Source organism: Megascapheus bottae, chromosome 10 (assembly GCF_031878675.1).
Source record: "Megascapheus bottae isolate mThoBot1 chromosome 10, mThoBot2.hap1, whole genome shotgun sequence".
Classification (NCBI taxonomy): Eukaryota; Metazoa; Chordata; class Mammalia; order Rodentia; family Geomyidae; genus Megascapheus; species Megascapheus bottae.
The window spans coordinates 7,444,711-7,461,284 of NC_143518.1; the positions used below are offsets into that span (position 1 = coordinate 7,444,711).

Sequence of the window (16,574 nt, forward strand, 5' to 3'; positions counted from 1 at the left end):
CACACATCCAGGAGAAGCCTTCAGAATAAATTCTGGTGTAGTCGCCTTACACCAGAAGGTTGGAAGAGGAGGAATGACTGGACCCAACTCACCCAAACATAGAACTTTCTCTGTACAGAAAGGCAAGGAAAGGAGACAAATGAGAGTTAGAGGTAAATTTGGCAGGGTGTGGTGGCTCACACCTGTAATCCTAGCCTACTCAGGAGGCTGAGATCTGAGGGTCAAGGTTCAAAGCCAGTCCAGGAACCACAAAACCTGAGACTCATCTCCAATTAACCTCTAGAAAACGGGAAGTGGGTCTTGGCTCAAGGCTAGGGTGGTAGCCTGGAGCTGAAGAGCTCAGGGACAGTGCCCACGCCAAGTTCAAGCCCAGACACCTCCTCCTCCCCCCCCCCACACAAAGAAAAGAACAGAAAAAGAAAAAGAAAACCCTGCGGAGAGATGTGCAGATACGTGGCAGATGAGTCTGAGTCTGGAGCCCAAAGAGGGCTGGGTTGCAGGAATAGATGTGAGCATCCCAGGGCATGTTTTAGTTACAGGAATGATCTAGTTAGATCCACCCCAAAAGAAAGCATATGTAGAAGAGCAAACTTGGTCTACGGTCTGGTTGGACTTTGGGTAATACAGAAGAAAAATCGAACGAGGAATGGAAGAGCCAGTGGTGAACGAGAAAACCAGAAAGAGGTGGAAGTTACAGGCTGACACTCGATTTTAAAAACAGGTGGAGGAATCTGTGTGGAAGATCTCCCTGTGTGCTGTTTGAGGCAGGCAGAACTGACACTGCCTTCAACAACCAGGCTGTCAAAAGCGAGCTGGGGAAGCGCCCTCGCACGGCTTGATGGGGAGCCCTCCACCGGAGCCATCTGTGGGAAGTGAGGGAGAAGCCCAGGGAGAATCTGGTCGTTTCAATGCTAGCTGGCGGGGGAGTGGGGAAGGGGGGCTTTGCGGCTCATCGAGGTGGCTGGTTCTGCAAGGCGCGTTTGCCTGCTACTGGGGCATCCCACATGGAAACCAGCGGCCAGGATCTCCACCTAGGTAGCAGCTGAAGTGATGCATGGACGACGACTGGATCTAGGCTTGGTCATCCACAGCAGGCGCTCCTCGTGGACGCCTCCTGTCCACGGCTCCCGCGGGGCCCGGAGACGCGCGCGCGCTCCGGGGCGCTGCGCAGGAGAAGCAGCTCAGCTCACCCCGCAGGAGCAGCGAGGGTGTCTAGTGCGCAGGCGCGCCCCGGGGCCTGGTTCGCCTCTCCCCAGCCCGGCCCGGTTCTGGGCTGCGGCCTAGGACGCTCGGAGGAACGGCGGCGGCGGCGCGTGCAGGGCGGGGACGCACGGGTCGCACACGGGCTCCCCCGCCGCCCTCGGGCCTGCACGCGCGGCCAGGGGGACGCAGGCGCATGCGCAGTCAGGGCGGGAGCGGACGGGGCGCCGAGGTAAGACCCGGGGGGCGGGGCGGTGACGGTCCGGGGTGGCGGGGGCGCGGGGCTTCCGTGGGGTGTCCAGTGTGCCCCCGCGCGCGGCTCTGGGGACCCTGAGCCGGCCCTGGCTGGGCCGCGCCGAGCGCCTTGGGGGGCCCGCCCGCCCCTGCGCCTGCCGTGCCTCCTGTAGACTGGTGCAGGCCGCCGACAAGCTCGCACCCGGCGCTCGGGCTTTTGTTGTGACTTCCATCCTCCCCTCCCGCTCGCGAGGCCCGCCCTGGAGCCCGGGCTGGCCGGGCCTCCAGCACAGCGACTGCCGTGAGCATCGTTTGTCTCCTGCTTCCAGTTCCCCGACGAGGAGACTGAAGGCCCGAGGGGGCGAGGGGAGCCCGGGGCGGATCCCCGGACCAAGCTGAGTCTCCAGGCGGCCTAGGCTCCCCTCCTGCCCCGCCGAGGCGCTCATGGCTTCCCACGCGGTGCCGGACGCGACCCGCAAGCGGCGGGAGAAGCGGAGAGAGTTGGACGCGCGCCGCAGCAAGTGCCGCATCCGCCTGGGCGGCCACATGGAGCGGTGGTGCCTCCTCAAGGAGCGGCTGGGCTTCTCCATGCACTCTCAGCTCGCCAAGTTCCTGCTGGACCGGTTAGAGGCCGGGGCCGGGGCCCCGGGGGGAGGACCGCGGGCTCGAGTCCCCTAGCCCTCTCTCCCGGACCTGTCCTGCTGCGGCTCCTTTAGACGCTCAGGTTCTGTGCTCGGGTGGCCGGTGTGGCATGTAGCCTCGGGATCCCAGCGAGTAAGAGGGCGTTAGGGCGGACCCCTTAATTGCATGGTGCCCAGAGCCGAGGTGCCTGGGCTCTGACCTGACCCACGGCTTCTCATTCTGGCAGGTACACTTCAGGCTGCATCCTCTGTGCAGGTAGGTAGAGATGGCTGGGGCTAGGGAGCCAGAGGGGAAAGAGCAACAGGGAATGTCTGTCCACAAACCGTCCCGTCCCGTCCCCCTCCCCCCACCCCGCCCCTACCTCATGAGAGTTGGATCTGGAGGAGACGAGAATAAGATTGGGTGAGGGGCTGGAGGGGGAGAACCAATGGGCAGTCTCGGGAGCTGAGATTACCCAGGGATCTGGAAGGAGGACAGCATTGTCTTAAGTGACTTTCTGGATGAGATGAGCTGCTCTCTCAGCTCAGCCTGACTGCTTCCCCCGCCCCTCCAGGTCCAGAGCCTTTACCCCCCAAGGGTCTGCAGTATCTGGTGCTCTTGTCTCATGCCCACAGCCGGGAATGCAGTCTAGTGCCAGGGCTTCGTGGGCCTGGAGGTCAAGACGGAGGTCTTGTATGGGAGTGCTCAGCGGGCCACACCTTCTCCTGGGAACCTTCCTTGAGCCCTTCATCTCCAGAGGCATCCAAGCAGGCTCCCCTCCCATGTACTACCCGGAGAGGCTCATGCCCAGAGGCCGGGAGGAGGCAGAAACCTGCAGGTAGGCTGGGGGTTCAGAGGAAGAGGGGGCGGTTTTCAGTCTTTCATAGCTGAAAACTAAACATCCTTTCAGGCTGACAAGGAAATAGTTCTCATATCCATTGTTAGATGTAAAAAAGCAGAGCTGGGTGTATGGTATGTTATCACTGACAGACAATAAAGATAAGGGTAAAAAATGTAACTGTGTGTACTTGAATAAAACATCTGAGGTACCAGAAATTAAAACGTGTTGTTTTAATTGCACTAGGAATGAAACTTTTTATGGTATACCTTTTGTTTTTTGAAGGGTAGTTGGAAAGATTTTAATTGTATTTAAATGAGATCTATTCTTTAAAATAAAGTTCAACTTTGCAATTTTTTAAAAATTTATTAATGTTGATTTTTACATCATATTTTAAATGACAAGTTTAACAAACAAGTGTTCAAGGAATGTGGTGTACTTTTAATACCTAAAAAAAGAATCATGTGAAGGCTGAGCATGGTGGCTCATGCCTGTAATCCTAGCTACTGAGACCCGGTTCAGAGCCAGCCCAGGCACTAAAGTTCATAAGACTCTCTGATCTCCAATTAACCACCAGAAAACCGGAAGTGGTGCCGTGGCTCAAGGGATAGGGTGGTAGCCTTGAGCTGAAGAGCTCAGGGGCAATGCCCAGGCCCAGAGTTCAAGTCCCACAACTCACTAGAAAAAAAAAAATCATGTGATGAATCAGTTGTGAAGTAAAATACCCCTTCCCATTCTGGTAGCTTTTGTACCCACGCCCTCCTGGTTCTTCTACATTAGTGTATTCCACTACTTCACACCTTAGAACTCCACCTCATTCCATGCCTCCAGTGTTCTTTCCCTTTTGACCCCCTGCCTCCTCCTGTACCAACAGGTTTGGAATCTGAGCAAGAGAGAATGCAAGAAGCTAAACTGCCCAGGTGAGGCTGGGTGGTAGAAGGGATCAGATGGACTTGCACAGTTAGTAAGTGGGGGGAAAGGGGTGGGTAAGGGGTCAGAATCTTACCCTTACCTTCCTTGGCTTAACAGGGAAGCAGGGCCCCCACCAGAGACCTTCCTATCTCCAGGAGAGGAACAAGATGAGGAAGAGGATGATGATGGCGATGGAGAGGAGATACTCAGCGATGCCAGCCCATGGACCTACAGCTCCTCCCCAGATGAGCCAGTTGGGGTTGAGGGAGCGAGAGGGAGGCAGCTTTGGCCTGGTTATCTGGAAATATGCAGGCTCATGGAATGGTCTTGTTTGATAGTCTTGTGCAGGGTAGATTTGAAGGGAAGATGGATGGACTTTGAATTGAGGATGTTAGCAAAGTCATGTTTTTAGGAAGATTGATGGGCTGAAACCAGGAATAAAGGAGAACCTGGGGTGGGCTAAGTTTGTTCCAAGTTGGAGAGCTTTTTGGCTGAGGTTAAGTGAGGAATGGCTGTGTGCCTGGAGAGGTAATGTCAAACTCTTGGTTCTCTTTTTAGCAGTGAACCAGATGTCCCCAGACCACCCAGTTCCCCTGTTATCTGCACACTGAAGGAGGAACAGACACCACCAGCACCTGAAGCCCTCCCCCTTCCTCTTGCTGTTTCCTCTTCTCCAGCATGCTCAGTGGGCTCCAGAGCTCCTCTGACATCAGAAGTTGAGATGCAGTTGGGGCTTAGCAGGACTCCTCTGGCAGCTCAGCAGATAGAGCCTTTGGCCAGGTAACCTGTTGGCCTCGGTAGAGAAGGGAGGGGTCTGGGGATGTGCTTCCTTAAAGGCCCTCTGCTTCATCTTTGCTGCCCATAGCTCTGGGAGTCAGGCCGAGTCTGTTCCAGCCCCATCCTGGGATGAGGATACTGCAGAGATTGGGCCCAAGAGAATTAGGTAGGATTTGGGGAGGTGGGGCACTGGGGAAGGCCAAAAGGAGGAGAGAAGAGAGCAGGCAGGAATCTGTTTGTTCCTCATTTTCCTCCCCCAGGAAAGCTGCCAAAAGAGAGCTGATGCCTTGTGATTTCCCTGGCTGTGGAAGGATCTTCTCCAACCGGCAGTATTTGAATGTGAGGAGTACAGATTGCAGCCTATAGCCACTAGGATTGGGGAAAAGATGAAGGACGCCCACTGGACAAGTTCAGTGTTAGAATGCTTATGTGGCACGTAGAAAGCCCTGGATTTGTCTCCTGGTACCACCAAAAGAACAAAGAAAAAGCATGGGGCAGGGGGAATGACTTGGAGTCTGGAAGGGAATAGCTCAGGTAGACATGCAAAGCTTTCCTGTAGTAATCATTAAATGGGGGCAGATGAGTCAGAGAATCAAGCTTCAGGCACCCAGCACCACTGGCCACTACTGCTCATTGCAAAGACCCCACAGAAATGACAGCCATTTAGGCTTTTGGGGAGTGACAGCAACATTCTAGGCGCTTGATCTATGTAAGTCCTGGTCTTGACAGCAACCATGGAAAAAGGAAGTAGGTGCTGTTATTCCTACTTTGCAAATGAGGAATCTGAAGCACACTGAAAGTTTAGACACTGCCAAGGCTTCTCAGTTACTGTGTGGTAGTACTGGGATTCTGAGTCCGTGCTCAGGCTGCCTCCCCATGTAGTTTGTAAAGGCACTTCCAGAACAGGAAAGACTTGGTCCTGGCTCCAGCGGTACCACACAAGGTTGTGGCCTAGACCTATAGTGGAGCAGGCTCTGCGTGTGAGGGCCCCAGAGCCAAAGGGATTGCAAGGTGTAGGAAAGAATGTTATATACAGAAGATAACAGGTGAGAAAGGGAAAAGTCCCAACATAACCTTGAGACGTTAGGCTAAGAAGGACATTTGGCAGGCACAGATCATATTTGAGCTTTATGAAGGTAACTGAAGACTTCTGGAAGGTAAACCAGGATTATGACAAAGGGGATGGCTCATATAATTTAGTGAGCCAGGACGCAAAATGTTAACAGAGTAAAGCTGAAGTGTGCCCATTATCCAGGATGGGTAGAGGAGAGTTAGAGAACACTTGCCTGGTTTATTCAAGGCCCTAGATTGGATCTTTAGCACTTAAAAAAAAAGGAAATACAAAGCCCTTACCCATTAAAGTTATTTCAGGTTGAGAGTCTGTGTGTGAGTGTGTATATTTTGAGAGATTGTGTATGTCAGCGAGATTAATACTGATATTGATGAATCACATTCACCTAAACTGTTCCTTTTGCTGACAGTGAACCCATGGTTGGGAAAACTGGGAATGTCACGAGAGTGGCGCTCTGTACAGGAACATTGCAAGACATTGCAGGGTTTGGCCAGGGAATGAGTTCATGGAAGTCAAGCACAGAACAGGGCAGTTTCGTGGGCTGACTGAGATAGATATCTTGCTAGGGGTTAGGATGGAGTCAGGAAAATATCCAGGCAGTGATGGCCTGCTGTTGTGGGGAACGGGAGGGTGACTGAGGAACCGACCTGCTCCATCAGCTTATGTCTCCCTGGGAAAGGCAGTCATCCCGAACCTATCCTCCCCTGCTGCCTTCCTTCTAGCACCACAAGAAGTATCAGCACCTCCACCAAAAGTCATTCTGCTGTCCAGAACCAGCCTGCCGGAAGTCCTTCAACTTTAAGAAGCATCTGAAGGAGCATGTGAAATTGCACAGTGGTGAGTGTTGGAACTCCATTTCCCTATCTCTGGGGTCCTTCACCTCCCTCAGAGCAGTGACTCACTCTCTCCCTCCATTCCATGTCCACTGTCTGCTCAAGACTTTTAGTTGCTGCTATAGTTATGAACAGAGGAGGAAACATAAACTCTTATGAGACACCCACTGTAGTGATTTAGGGCTAGAAAGGTGGGAGAGTAGAACATGAAGGACAAATCACTACTGTAGAAAAGTTGGTGGACACTGGTGGTGCACACCTGGAATCTTAGCTACTCAAAAGGCTGAGATCCAGAGGATCAAAGTTTGAAATCAGCCAGGAGGAGAAGTTCCCAAGACTCTAATTAGCCAGCACAAAGCGGTGCTGGAAGTATAACTCGTATGTTAGGGCGCGAACAATCCTATCAAGCCTGGTGAGTGTGAAGCCCTGAGTTAAAGCCGGGGCACCAGCAAGGAAAAGGAAAACTCTTCTGAGTGAAGACTTGAGTGAAGTGAGAGGTAGAGGACATCACACGTGGAAAGCCCCTGCGGTGGCTTCTGTGTGGTGTGTTCAGGAGGAAGATAGGTTAGAAAGGTCAAATAGGTGGTCGAGATCAGAGTCAAGATGGTTTAGCTGTTGCTTTGAGTGAGAAGAGGTCATCAGAGGTACGTTTGGCTTGGACTTTCAAAAGGGTTGCTGTCACTGCCATGTTATCACTGCCGATGGGTGGAACTGGCTGTTCTTGTCAGGTGAGGTCATGAATTCTGTGCACGTGTGAGGCGTGAGCATGGTACCCTGGACCCATTTGTAGCAGCTAGCAGTGACCAGGGGCTCTTAGGTATATAGATGGAGCCAGAGATGCTGTTTGGGGAAGGATGGATTCACAAGTGGGACAGGCAGGGAAGAGTTGAGGTGACTTCAGATTCCAGCATGAGCAGATGTGTGGATGATATGATTTCCTGACAATAGAGAAAGCAATTTGATTTGAGACATGTTGGATATCCCAGAAGATGTGAGTTTGAGGAAGATGTCAGGGGAAAATATGTGTTTCACTGTCAGTGAGGGAGTGAGCAGAGAAAAGGTCTGGGGTGGGACCCCTGTCCAGGAAGGAGGAAGGGAAAAGAAGAGGTATTTGAGGACAGAAGTGCAGAAAGTGCTGCATGGAGGAGGGTGGATTGCCAGCTGCAGGAACACTGAGGTGAGGGTTTGAACAGGCCACCAAATGAAATCTTCCTAGATTAGATAATAAGGCAGAGCTGACAAGCAGAACAGCTGAAGTGTGGAGATGACAGCCAGAACGGAGTGGGCTCCAGCCACTGCAAACAGCAAATCTGGATGATTGGAGTTTTGCCATGAAGATCAGCAGAGAAATGAGGTCTTGGCTAGAAGGCATGGGTTGGGGTGATCCCGAGAGGAAGGGCTTGTGGACTCACGGGATGGTGAACTTTGAGAAGCCCAGTGGGAGGTGGCCACATACTTACCTACAAGTTGGCAAATGGATTTGGTGGGGGGAGGATGCAGATATTCTCTGTTTCTTCATAGTGATTTTCAAAATTAAGAACAATTCTGGGGCCGGGAGCATGGCTGAGTAGTAGAGTGCTTGCCTAGCATGCACAAAGCCCCTTGGTGCCACATACATAGAAAAAGGCACAAGTGGTGCTATGGCTCAAGTGGTAGAGTGCTAGCCTTGAGAAAGCTCAAGGACAGTGCCCAGGCCCTGAGTTCAATCTCCAGGATTGGCAAAAAAAAAAAAAACACAAAAAAAAACCACTGCTGTGTGAGGACAGGGGACTGCCAGTCCCATCAGAGTTGGAGATTAGTAAAGAGAGATGGTATGAAATATCTTCTGACATTGGGAGACCTGGCCAGGGAAGTCAGGCACATGGCAAGCCCCTGGAAGCCGAGGCTACATGTGCAAGGAGAGGTCACCGGGATGACTGTGCTTCACTCAATATCCAGGTCTAAAGCAGGTCAAGGGTTGTTTTCATTGAAGCAGAGTGCGCTGAGGGAAAAGAGATGGGCAGATTGGTAGTGTGAATGGCTGAGAGCAGAGGGGCAGCGGTAGGTCTGGAGCCATGAGACCATCATGGCATGCATGACAAGTACAAGAACCCAATTGGAAGGAGAGTTGGCTTTGCAGTTGGCAAAGTGGCACAGTGCTTTTCTATCCCCTGGGAGTGATGACAGCTGAGGGGTTGGGGAAATGATGTTGGAGATAGAAGGGGTAGTGCTGAATGACAGCAGAAATGGTGGCTGGCAAGTAGAGGGCTTGAAGTCAGTTGTGTGGACAGAAGGAGGAAGCAAGAGAGGAGGCTGCAGATGTGTCTGTGTTGGTTAATGGCTAGGTCTTCAGAGGTAGTGAAAGAGGCCTGAAGTCACTAAGAAGCAAGGACAGGCTTTGTCCAGTAGGCCTTTAGGGTGGGGGATATGGGTGGAAACCATAGCAGCCCAGGAGACCTGTAGGAGATGCAGTAACCATGGGTAGCAGGCAGAGGCTACGGGAACTAACAGGGAGGATAGGTCTAGGGAAAGAAGAGATTAGCTGCCTATCAGGCACTGAAGGAAATTTGGAGCAGCGAGATATGCCAAGCCTGGATGAGAAGATGATTCCACATGCCAAGAAGTGTCCTTGGATTTGGGCTTAAATCATAATTCCTGTCCCTGACCCAATCTTGTGTGAGCCTGCTTTCTAACCATACACAAGGACTCAACTTTCCATTTCTTGATTCTCCTGAGACAAAGACCTAGCTTAGGGACCCAGGAGAAACACCTCCACTTGAAGAGAGCTCAGTGGTGATAATAATGAAGGATTTTAGCCAAGTAGGTTTCCGTATTCCTATGTTGTTCATTTGTACTCTTTGGACCAGCAGTACTGGTGCATTCTGTCAGGAGTCGGGGGTGGGGTGTGCCATAGAGGGACCATAGCCTGACACTGGATGTTGCAGCTTCCCTTGTGTGCCTACAGACACCCGCGACTACATCTGTGAGTTCTGTGCCCGGTCTTTTCGCACTAGCAGCAACCTCATCATCCACAGACGCATCCACACAGGAGAGAAACCCTTGCAGTGAGTGTGAGGGAGGGTGCTCAAGATCATGGGGGAAGAGGGGTGCTCTGGCAGCCAGGCAGTGGGGTACAGGAGGAGTCTCTGAAGGAGTCAAGATAGCCCAAAGCCCCTTCCTCCCTCCCCTGTCCCTGCTGCAGGTGTGAGGTATGTGGCTTCACCTGCCGCCAGAAGGCCTCCCTGAACTGGCATCGTCGTAAGCATGCAGAGACCGTGGCTGCCTTGCGCTTCCCCTGTGACTTCTGTGGCAAGCGCTTTGAGAAGCCAGACAGTGTTGCGGCTCACTGCAGCAAAAGTCACCCATCCCTGCTCCCAGCTGCACAAGAGTCACCCAGCCCACTGGAATCCAGTCCCAGTGTCACTGCTTCTGACCCCCTAGGGTCCATGGAGGGGCTTAGATCCCCTGTCTCCTTAGGTTCCAACCTCACTCCTTTGGCAGTGGCAGTAAGCTCTTCCTCTGAGCTTGGGGAGCAGACCCCAGGGTCTGAAAAGGTTTGAGGACATAGGCTAAATAGCCTAGTTCCTCGGATAATGGGTATGCAATATAGGGGCAAGACTGGGATCTAGCAAAGTCAGACTACTTTAAGTCTTCCTAAAGAAAAAATAATCAGTATTCTAAATAGCATGTGTGGGCAGAGCACATATTTTAACACCTGAGATGCAGACATCTTGGATTCTTTGCAAGCAGACTGTTAGCATGTGCCAGAATGCAGTATAAATGTAGGCCCTCACCTGACTTGAACCTTTCTTCCCCCTCCAGACTGTCACTTTTCAGCCCTTCTGTATTGAATATGATACCTACACACTCTCAAGCCAGGGTCCACTCCAGTGGGACCCACTAGATTGGGACAAGCCCAGGCATCCTGGGTCTGTCTTGTATTTGCCACTGAGGAAGTGGGAAGGCTTGAAGACTGGCCTAGGGCCCAAAGGCACGTTGGTTGAGGGAAATGCTACATCTTGAATCTAAAAATGGCCTGTGAAGTCTCTCATGTGAAAAGGATTTGATTGCCAACTTATAGGATTCTGGGACATGACTGGGCTGGCTGTAATTTCATCTGTAAACATGCATCCATAGCTGAATGGGTCGTGAGGAGGCAGGGCCTGGCCAGAGGAAGTAGGTCCCAGGGTACATGCCTTGGAAGAGGGTGTCTGTCCCCAGGAGACACACATGTACACACATTCTCTCTCTCTCTCTCCCCTCCCCTTATCCCCCAATCTGCTTTTTGCTGTCATGAGAGGAGGTTCTTCTCTCCACTACAGTGCATTTTGTCTAACCTCAGGTCCAAAGCAATGGAGTCAATCAATCCACTATAAGCAGAAACCTCTGAAACCATGAGCCAAAATAAACTTTTTGTTTCTTAAGCTGATTTTCTCAGATATTTTGTCACAGCAGTGAATAAAGATCAACATAGGAAGAGATGAGAGACCTAGAAATGATGAAACTAACTGGTTCTTGGATCACCCTACAGATCTGTGAAGACAAAGTCACATTTGACAAAACTGACTCTTAACATCAAAAAGCCAGTTATGAATAAAAAGTCACTGGCCAATTCCAGGAAACTTCAGCTTGTCCCCTCCTCTGTGGAGCTTGCTTCCCTGTGGTCTGGAAATCACATTCTGACCATCCACTTGGCAATACTGGCTTTGAGGAGCCTCATAGTCTGGGCTGGGTTCTAGTGCTGTTTTAAGAAGTATCTTGATCCACCAGGGGAGAAATGGGTGGGTGGTCACACTGGAGGCCACTGCCATGTGAGTGGCTTACCTCTGCTAAGAAGCAGACAAGATTTTGCATGGAGATGCCAGGCATTGAAATGAGTACACTTATTTTGCCTGCAAATTCCTTACCTCTGTGTCTCTTATCTCAAGCAGAATGAGGAAGCATCAAAGACTAGTAGGTAGAACTAAAAGATAAAAATACCACGGAGTTGGCATAATGGTGACCAAATATGTGATCATTTCCTGAAGAGACAGGATAGCGAAGAAGTGGGGAAGAAACCTAGAACCAACGACTCATGCTTGTAATCCTAGTTACTCCAGAGACTGAGATCTGAGGATTGCAGTCCAAAGCCAGCCTGGACAGGAAAATCTGTGAGACTATTTTGCTCAATTAACCATCAAAAGGCTGGAAGTGGCACTGTGGTTCAAGTGGTAGAGCAAATATGCTCAGGGAAAGGTAACCAGCCCCTAAGTTCAAGCCCATACCACCCCAAAAGAAGTGGAGAATGGGAGGCAGAAGAAATATAAACTGGAATAAAGAGATGGGAGAAGACTAAACAGAAGCAGGAAGTCAGGAAACCACAGAGAAAACTGGCAACAATAGGACAGAAAAGTCAGAGCTGTTGCACAAGGAGCCTTAGGAGCTCTTGACTGTATCCACAAGTCAGCAATGCCTGCCAAGTAAATGGCTACTGATAGATGCAAGGTAGCTGGGTACTGTCTTGGGTGGCTCATGCTTCCAATTCTACTCAGGAAGCTGAGATCTAGGACCACATTTGGAAGCCAGCTGGGATTGGGAAGTCCATTGTGAGATTCACATGGAAATATATTTCAAGTTGTAGAGGAACATCCTTTCTTAAAAGCTAACAAGAGGGGTTGGGAGCATGGCCTAGTGGTAGAGTGCTTGCCTAGCATTCATGAAGCCCTGGGTTTGACTCCTTGGTACCACATACACAGAAAAGGCCAGAAGTGATGCTGTGGCTCAAGTGCCAGCATTAAGAAAGCTCAAGAACAAGCCTCACTGCAGTGGCTCATGCCTGTAATCCTAGCTACTCAGGAGGCTGGATCTGAGGATCAAGGTTCAAAGCCAGCCTGGGCACAAAAGGACCTGGGACTCTTATCTCCAATTGACCTCTAGAAACTGGGAAGTGGGGCTTGGCTCAAGGCTAGGGTGGTACCCTTGAGCTGAAGAGCTCAGGGGGAGTTCAAGCGTAAGGACAGAGCTTAGGCCCTGAATCCAGGCTCCGACAAAAAACAAAACAAACAAACAGATAGTACTCAGGCCCTGAGTTCAAGCCTATAGGCACACAGAAAAAGTGAAAGATAGCATGTAACTTTCCCTTTTTCCCTTGGTGCTTGTCCAGCTGCTTCAGAGGAACTTAGTACCCTGTCCATTTGGGCTGGTGAAAGCTAAGCAGAGCCTGCTGATGGCTGCAGTGGTGTTGGGGGGGGGGGGTGGCTATGCTGCAGGCTGAAGTGTTTGACATACTTAGCGCAATCTGTGGGCTGCTTCACATGAGGCTGTGGTGCCATACAAGCTTGGAGGTAACACCAAAGAGCTTTCTGCACCCAGAGCACTTATGTGGCTATGGCCTACGTGACTGCACACACATGAATAGACTTCTCCCTTGCGTATGCACTCTGGTGTTTGGTGAGGTCTGGTCGGATGCTGAACTGTGACCACACTTGGCATGGGAAGAGCCCTTGGCTGTACTGGAAGCTCTTGCCATACTCAGTACATGTCAGGCCTCTCCACAGTCATTACCCTGGTGCTGTGAAAACGGTTCTAATCAGCCCCTTGGAAAGCATGTCATTTACTCTCTGGAGTCCACCTCCACTGTGGAATTTTTCATTTTCCTGAGGCCTGGAAAGGGAAAGGAGCAGAGGGAGGAGCAGGAGGCTTTGAAACACTGGTCTGTGGATTCTAGAGTGTCTTCTCTCAAGGGTAAGTGTTGTAGCTGATCTGGAACACGCAACAGCCATGCTCACCCTGCATTGTGCAACAGTGGTACCTTGGGAAATGGAACTACAGCTCCATATGCCTGTAACTTAGAAGTTCATCCCCCATATGGAACTCCTTAAAATATGGAGGAAATATCCTTGTACTACCTGGAAAGGCAAGAGGGACAGATCACACCTGTCCTAAAGGACAGGACTGTATAGTTCTACATGGAAGCTTCTGTGCAGGCCAGAATCTGGAACCTTCAATGTTGCTGGAGAGGGGAAAAGAAAGAACACCAGCTTGTTTCCTGGTAGAGATGGGATTCCCACCATCTAAGTGAAAGAACTAGCTGATAAGACCTAGATTACAGCAACTTCCCCTGAGACTCCTTTCCTGAGACACAACAGTGATTCAAAATAGGCCACAAAGGACAAAGAGGGCAAAGTTAAGTTCAGAGGATCAGCAGTAGCCTGGGCAAAAGGCTCAAACCTAAAATAATTAAGGAGCTGAGGCCTAAGAAAGGGAAGGCATTTGAAAACCCTTCAAAGATTTTTCTTGGCTTTGGTCAGTGTTGTTAGCCTGACCCTACATCTCAGGAGACACTCCATCTCTGGCCTTGTAATAAAGTATGGCCCTTTCCTGAAATTAGCTGACATAGGGTCTCTCAAATCGGGCAGCTGCACCCATAAATTTAAGCCCTCACCTGGACCCCAAATCACATGTTATCTTTAGTCTCCAGCTATGACTGCAGAATACCCCTGGCCATCCTTAGATGAATTCTCCATCCCCAGCTTCCTAGCCCTATAATACAGGCGCTGTCCCTACCTGAGAAGGTCAGCCTGTCAGCTTGCTGCCAAGAAATTTGGTTATATAAGACTTGGTGTCTACATGGGTTTCTGGGTGGGAGTTTTCAAGTCCCTGAGACTCTTCTACTCTGCCCTAAAGTAATGAAGACAACTCAAACTCCAGGAGAGGGGTTAAAAGAGAATATGAATATTTCATACCATAATGTTATTCAAAGTGGGTAACAATGGATAGATCTAGAACAAATGTTAAGTGAGGTAAGCCAAGTTCAGAGAGACAAACAGCATGTGTTTTATCCCATATGTAGAAGCTTGATCTAAATACACTGAGACATGATAAATTATACAGGACACTAGACATTCGCACACAGGGAGACTAAAGGAGGGTACTCTTATGGGAAAAACACAAAGGCACAATGCTATGTGCCTCTGGTCAGACAAAAGAATATTTATTGAAGTCATCACTGAGATGATATATCTTAGGGATCACCAACATACATGCTGACCTAACCACTTGTATCCAATTATCCCAGATACTGGGTTTCTAGAAGAGGTGGTGTCTTCCTATCCTTATCCTGCCCTAGTACATATATTGTAAATACTTTACTTCCTTTACTGAGTCACAACTAACCGGTTTAGGGGAACCAGAGAGACAGATTCCGGTTCTTCCATTATTAATTGTGTGACCTAAATTAGTGTTTAAGGTGTCTGATCCTCCTGTCTGGGAAAACTAAATAAAGGGAATTGTTATATAATTTCATGTGAAAAGAGGAAAGGCAAAATATGCACAAGCCCATTGTTGAGGATTACTGTCTTTTACAGAGACACTGAGTAAGGATCTGCCTCTGGACCCATTTGCAAGAATACTCACTAGTCAGTCTGCATTTTCCCAGTACCCCACCACCCCAGGAATCATTTTTACATGGTTGGCACAGCGTGGCTGTCTACAGCCCTGAAGCCCGTGCCAGGGGATCAGCATGCAGAAGGCCAAATGCTGATTACTTCTAGAACTTGGTGTGTGGGCCTCCCTGCGCCCAGTAGCTGGTCCTGCACAGCCCATTAGTGGCCTCAGGAGCAATTGGCCAGCTCCTCCAGCCTGGATCCATCACCATCTGGCCAGCCCACCCAGAGGGTGAGGTGAGGCAAGGCTGCACTGAGAATGTGGAGGGAAGTGTGCGGTGAGCAAAAGAAGCTCAGTGACAGTACACAGGCCCTGAGTTCAAGCCCTGGGACTAGAAAAAAATTAAATTAAAATTAGTAATGTTTGGCCTTACCCTCCTCCCTACTCCAATGCTGGGGGTCAAACTCAGGGCCTTAGGCATGTTAGGCAAGCACTAACTGAGCTATGTTCTCAAACCTTTTTGACTCATTTTAAGGAGCTTTTTCTTGAGGTTACGGGATGGAAGGAGAGGACAAAGAAATACAGAATTTGTGGCACAGAATACCTTCAGTCAAGCCACCAGAAACTGGTGGCTCACACCTATAACTAAATATTCAAGAGGCTGAGATCTGAAGATGGCAGTTCAAAGCTAGTCCAGGCAGGAAAGTCCGTGAGACTCTTACTTACAAATTAGCACCAAAATGCGGCTCAAGTGGCTCAGTGTTAGCTTTAGCACAAAAACTCAGTGACAGTGTTGAGGCCCATAGTTAAAGTTCTGTGACCAACCTAGGTACAAATAAAAACAAACCTTTCTGTTCTAAAAGACAATTAAATTCTAGCATGGCTTTTAGCTAGCTGCAATGGTCATGTCCCTAAAATCACACCAGCCTAAGAAAGCACAGTGCTGTCAAGAGAATTTGCTATTTGTTCTGGACAACACCTAGCAATTGACTTCTGATTTCTCTCTTACAGTATTTACTAAAAAGGCCTGCAATTATCCTTTCACAATGTTTATATATCACAATTTACAGGTATTGTTTTCAACAACCAGGGAGCCATTCCTTTGAAATATAAGCAGCTCCTAGGAAGGACAAGGTCTCTATCTCCCAGTCTTTGAGAAAGTATGACAGAGAGCCTTTGTTTCTTCAGGATACAGGACTACTACCTAAGCTTAATGGTGTCCAGCCTTGTAAAAATCAAGTTTAGCTTGTAGAAGTCCCCTCCCCAGTCCAGTATCTACGTGATATGAGATATGTAACCAGAATCCTCATCTACCTGTGTATCCTCAGCAAAAGTCAGTCTGATCACTCTGGCCAGTCTTCAGCAAGAATTCTTTTAGGCTCACCCAGCCATCCCTCCTTATCCCAGTTGCTCAATAATTTTCCATTTACTGATTTCCTTACTTGTAAACGTCCCCTCTTCCAGGCTGTAAATTAAGCTCTACCTCTTCCCCACCCCATGCACTGATCTTTATATGTTTCAATTTTACTGAATAAAGCCTTCTTCACTGTAGAAAGGACTCATGGAATCTTTTCATTTCACAGAGAGCAGTCCACTAACAGGCCAAATTGCATTTACACAGACTCGTTTGTGTGTGTGTGTGTGTGTGTGTGTGTGTGTGTGTGTGTGTGTCTCGCGCCAGAGCTGGGGCTTGAACTCTGGGCCTCACATTCTCAGTAAGCTTCTTCCCTCACAACTGGCGATT

The 16,574-nt window shown here is 49.8% G+C and overlaps 1 protein-coding gene across 1 annotated transcript; it reads left to right on the top strand.

Annotated features, from left to right (window-relative positions):
- The first annotated feature begins 1,306 nt into the window (after positions 1 to 1,306).
- Positions 1,307 to 10,595, top strand: Znf692 (zinc finger protein 692). Its single transcript, XM_090340126.1, has 11 exons — positions 1,307 to 2,057; positions 2,303 to 2,331; positions 2,630 to 2,893; positions 3,768 to 3,813; positions 3,923 to 4,054; positions 4,364 to 4,585; positions 4,671 to 4,748; positions 4,843 to 4,921; positions 6,377 to 6,491; positions 9,432 to 9,531; positions 9,669 to 10,595. The coding sequence occupies exons 1-11, from the start codon at positions 1,879 to 1,881 to the stop codon at positions 10,024 to 10,026; spliced, it is 1,602 nt and encodes a 533-aa protein (XP_090196252.1). The 5' UTR covers positions 1,307 to 1,878; the 3' UTR covers positions 10,027 to 10,595.
- The last annotated feature ends 5,979 nt before the right edge of the window (positions 10,596 to 16,574 follow it).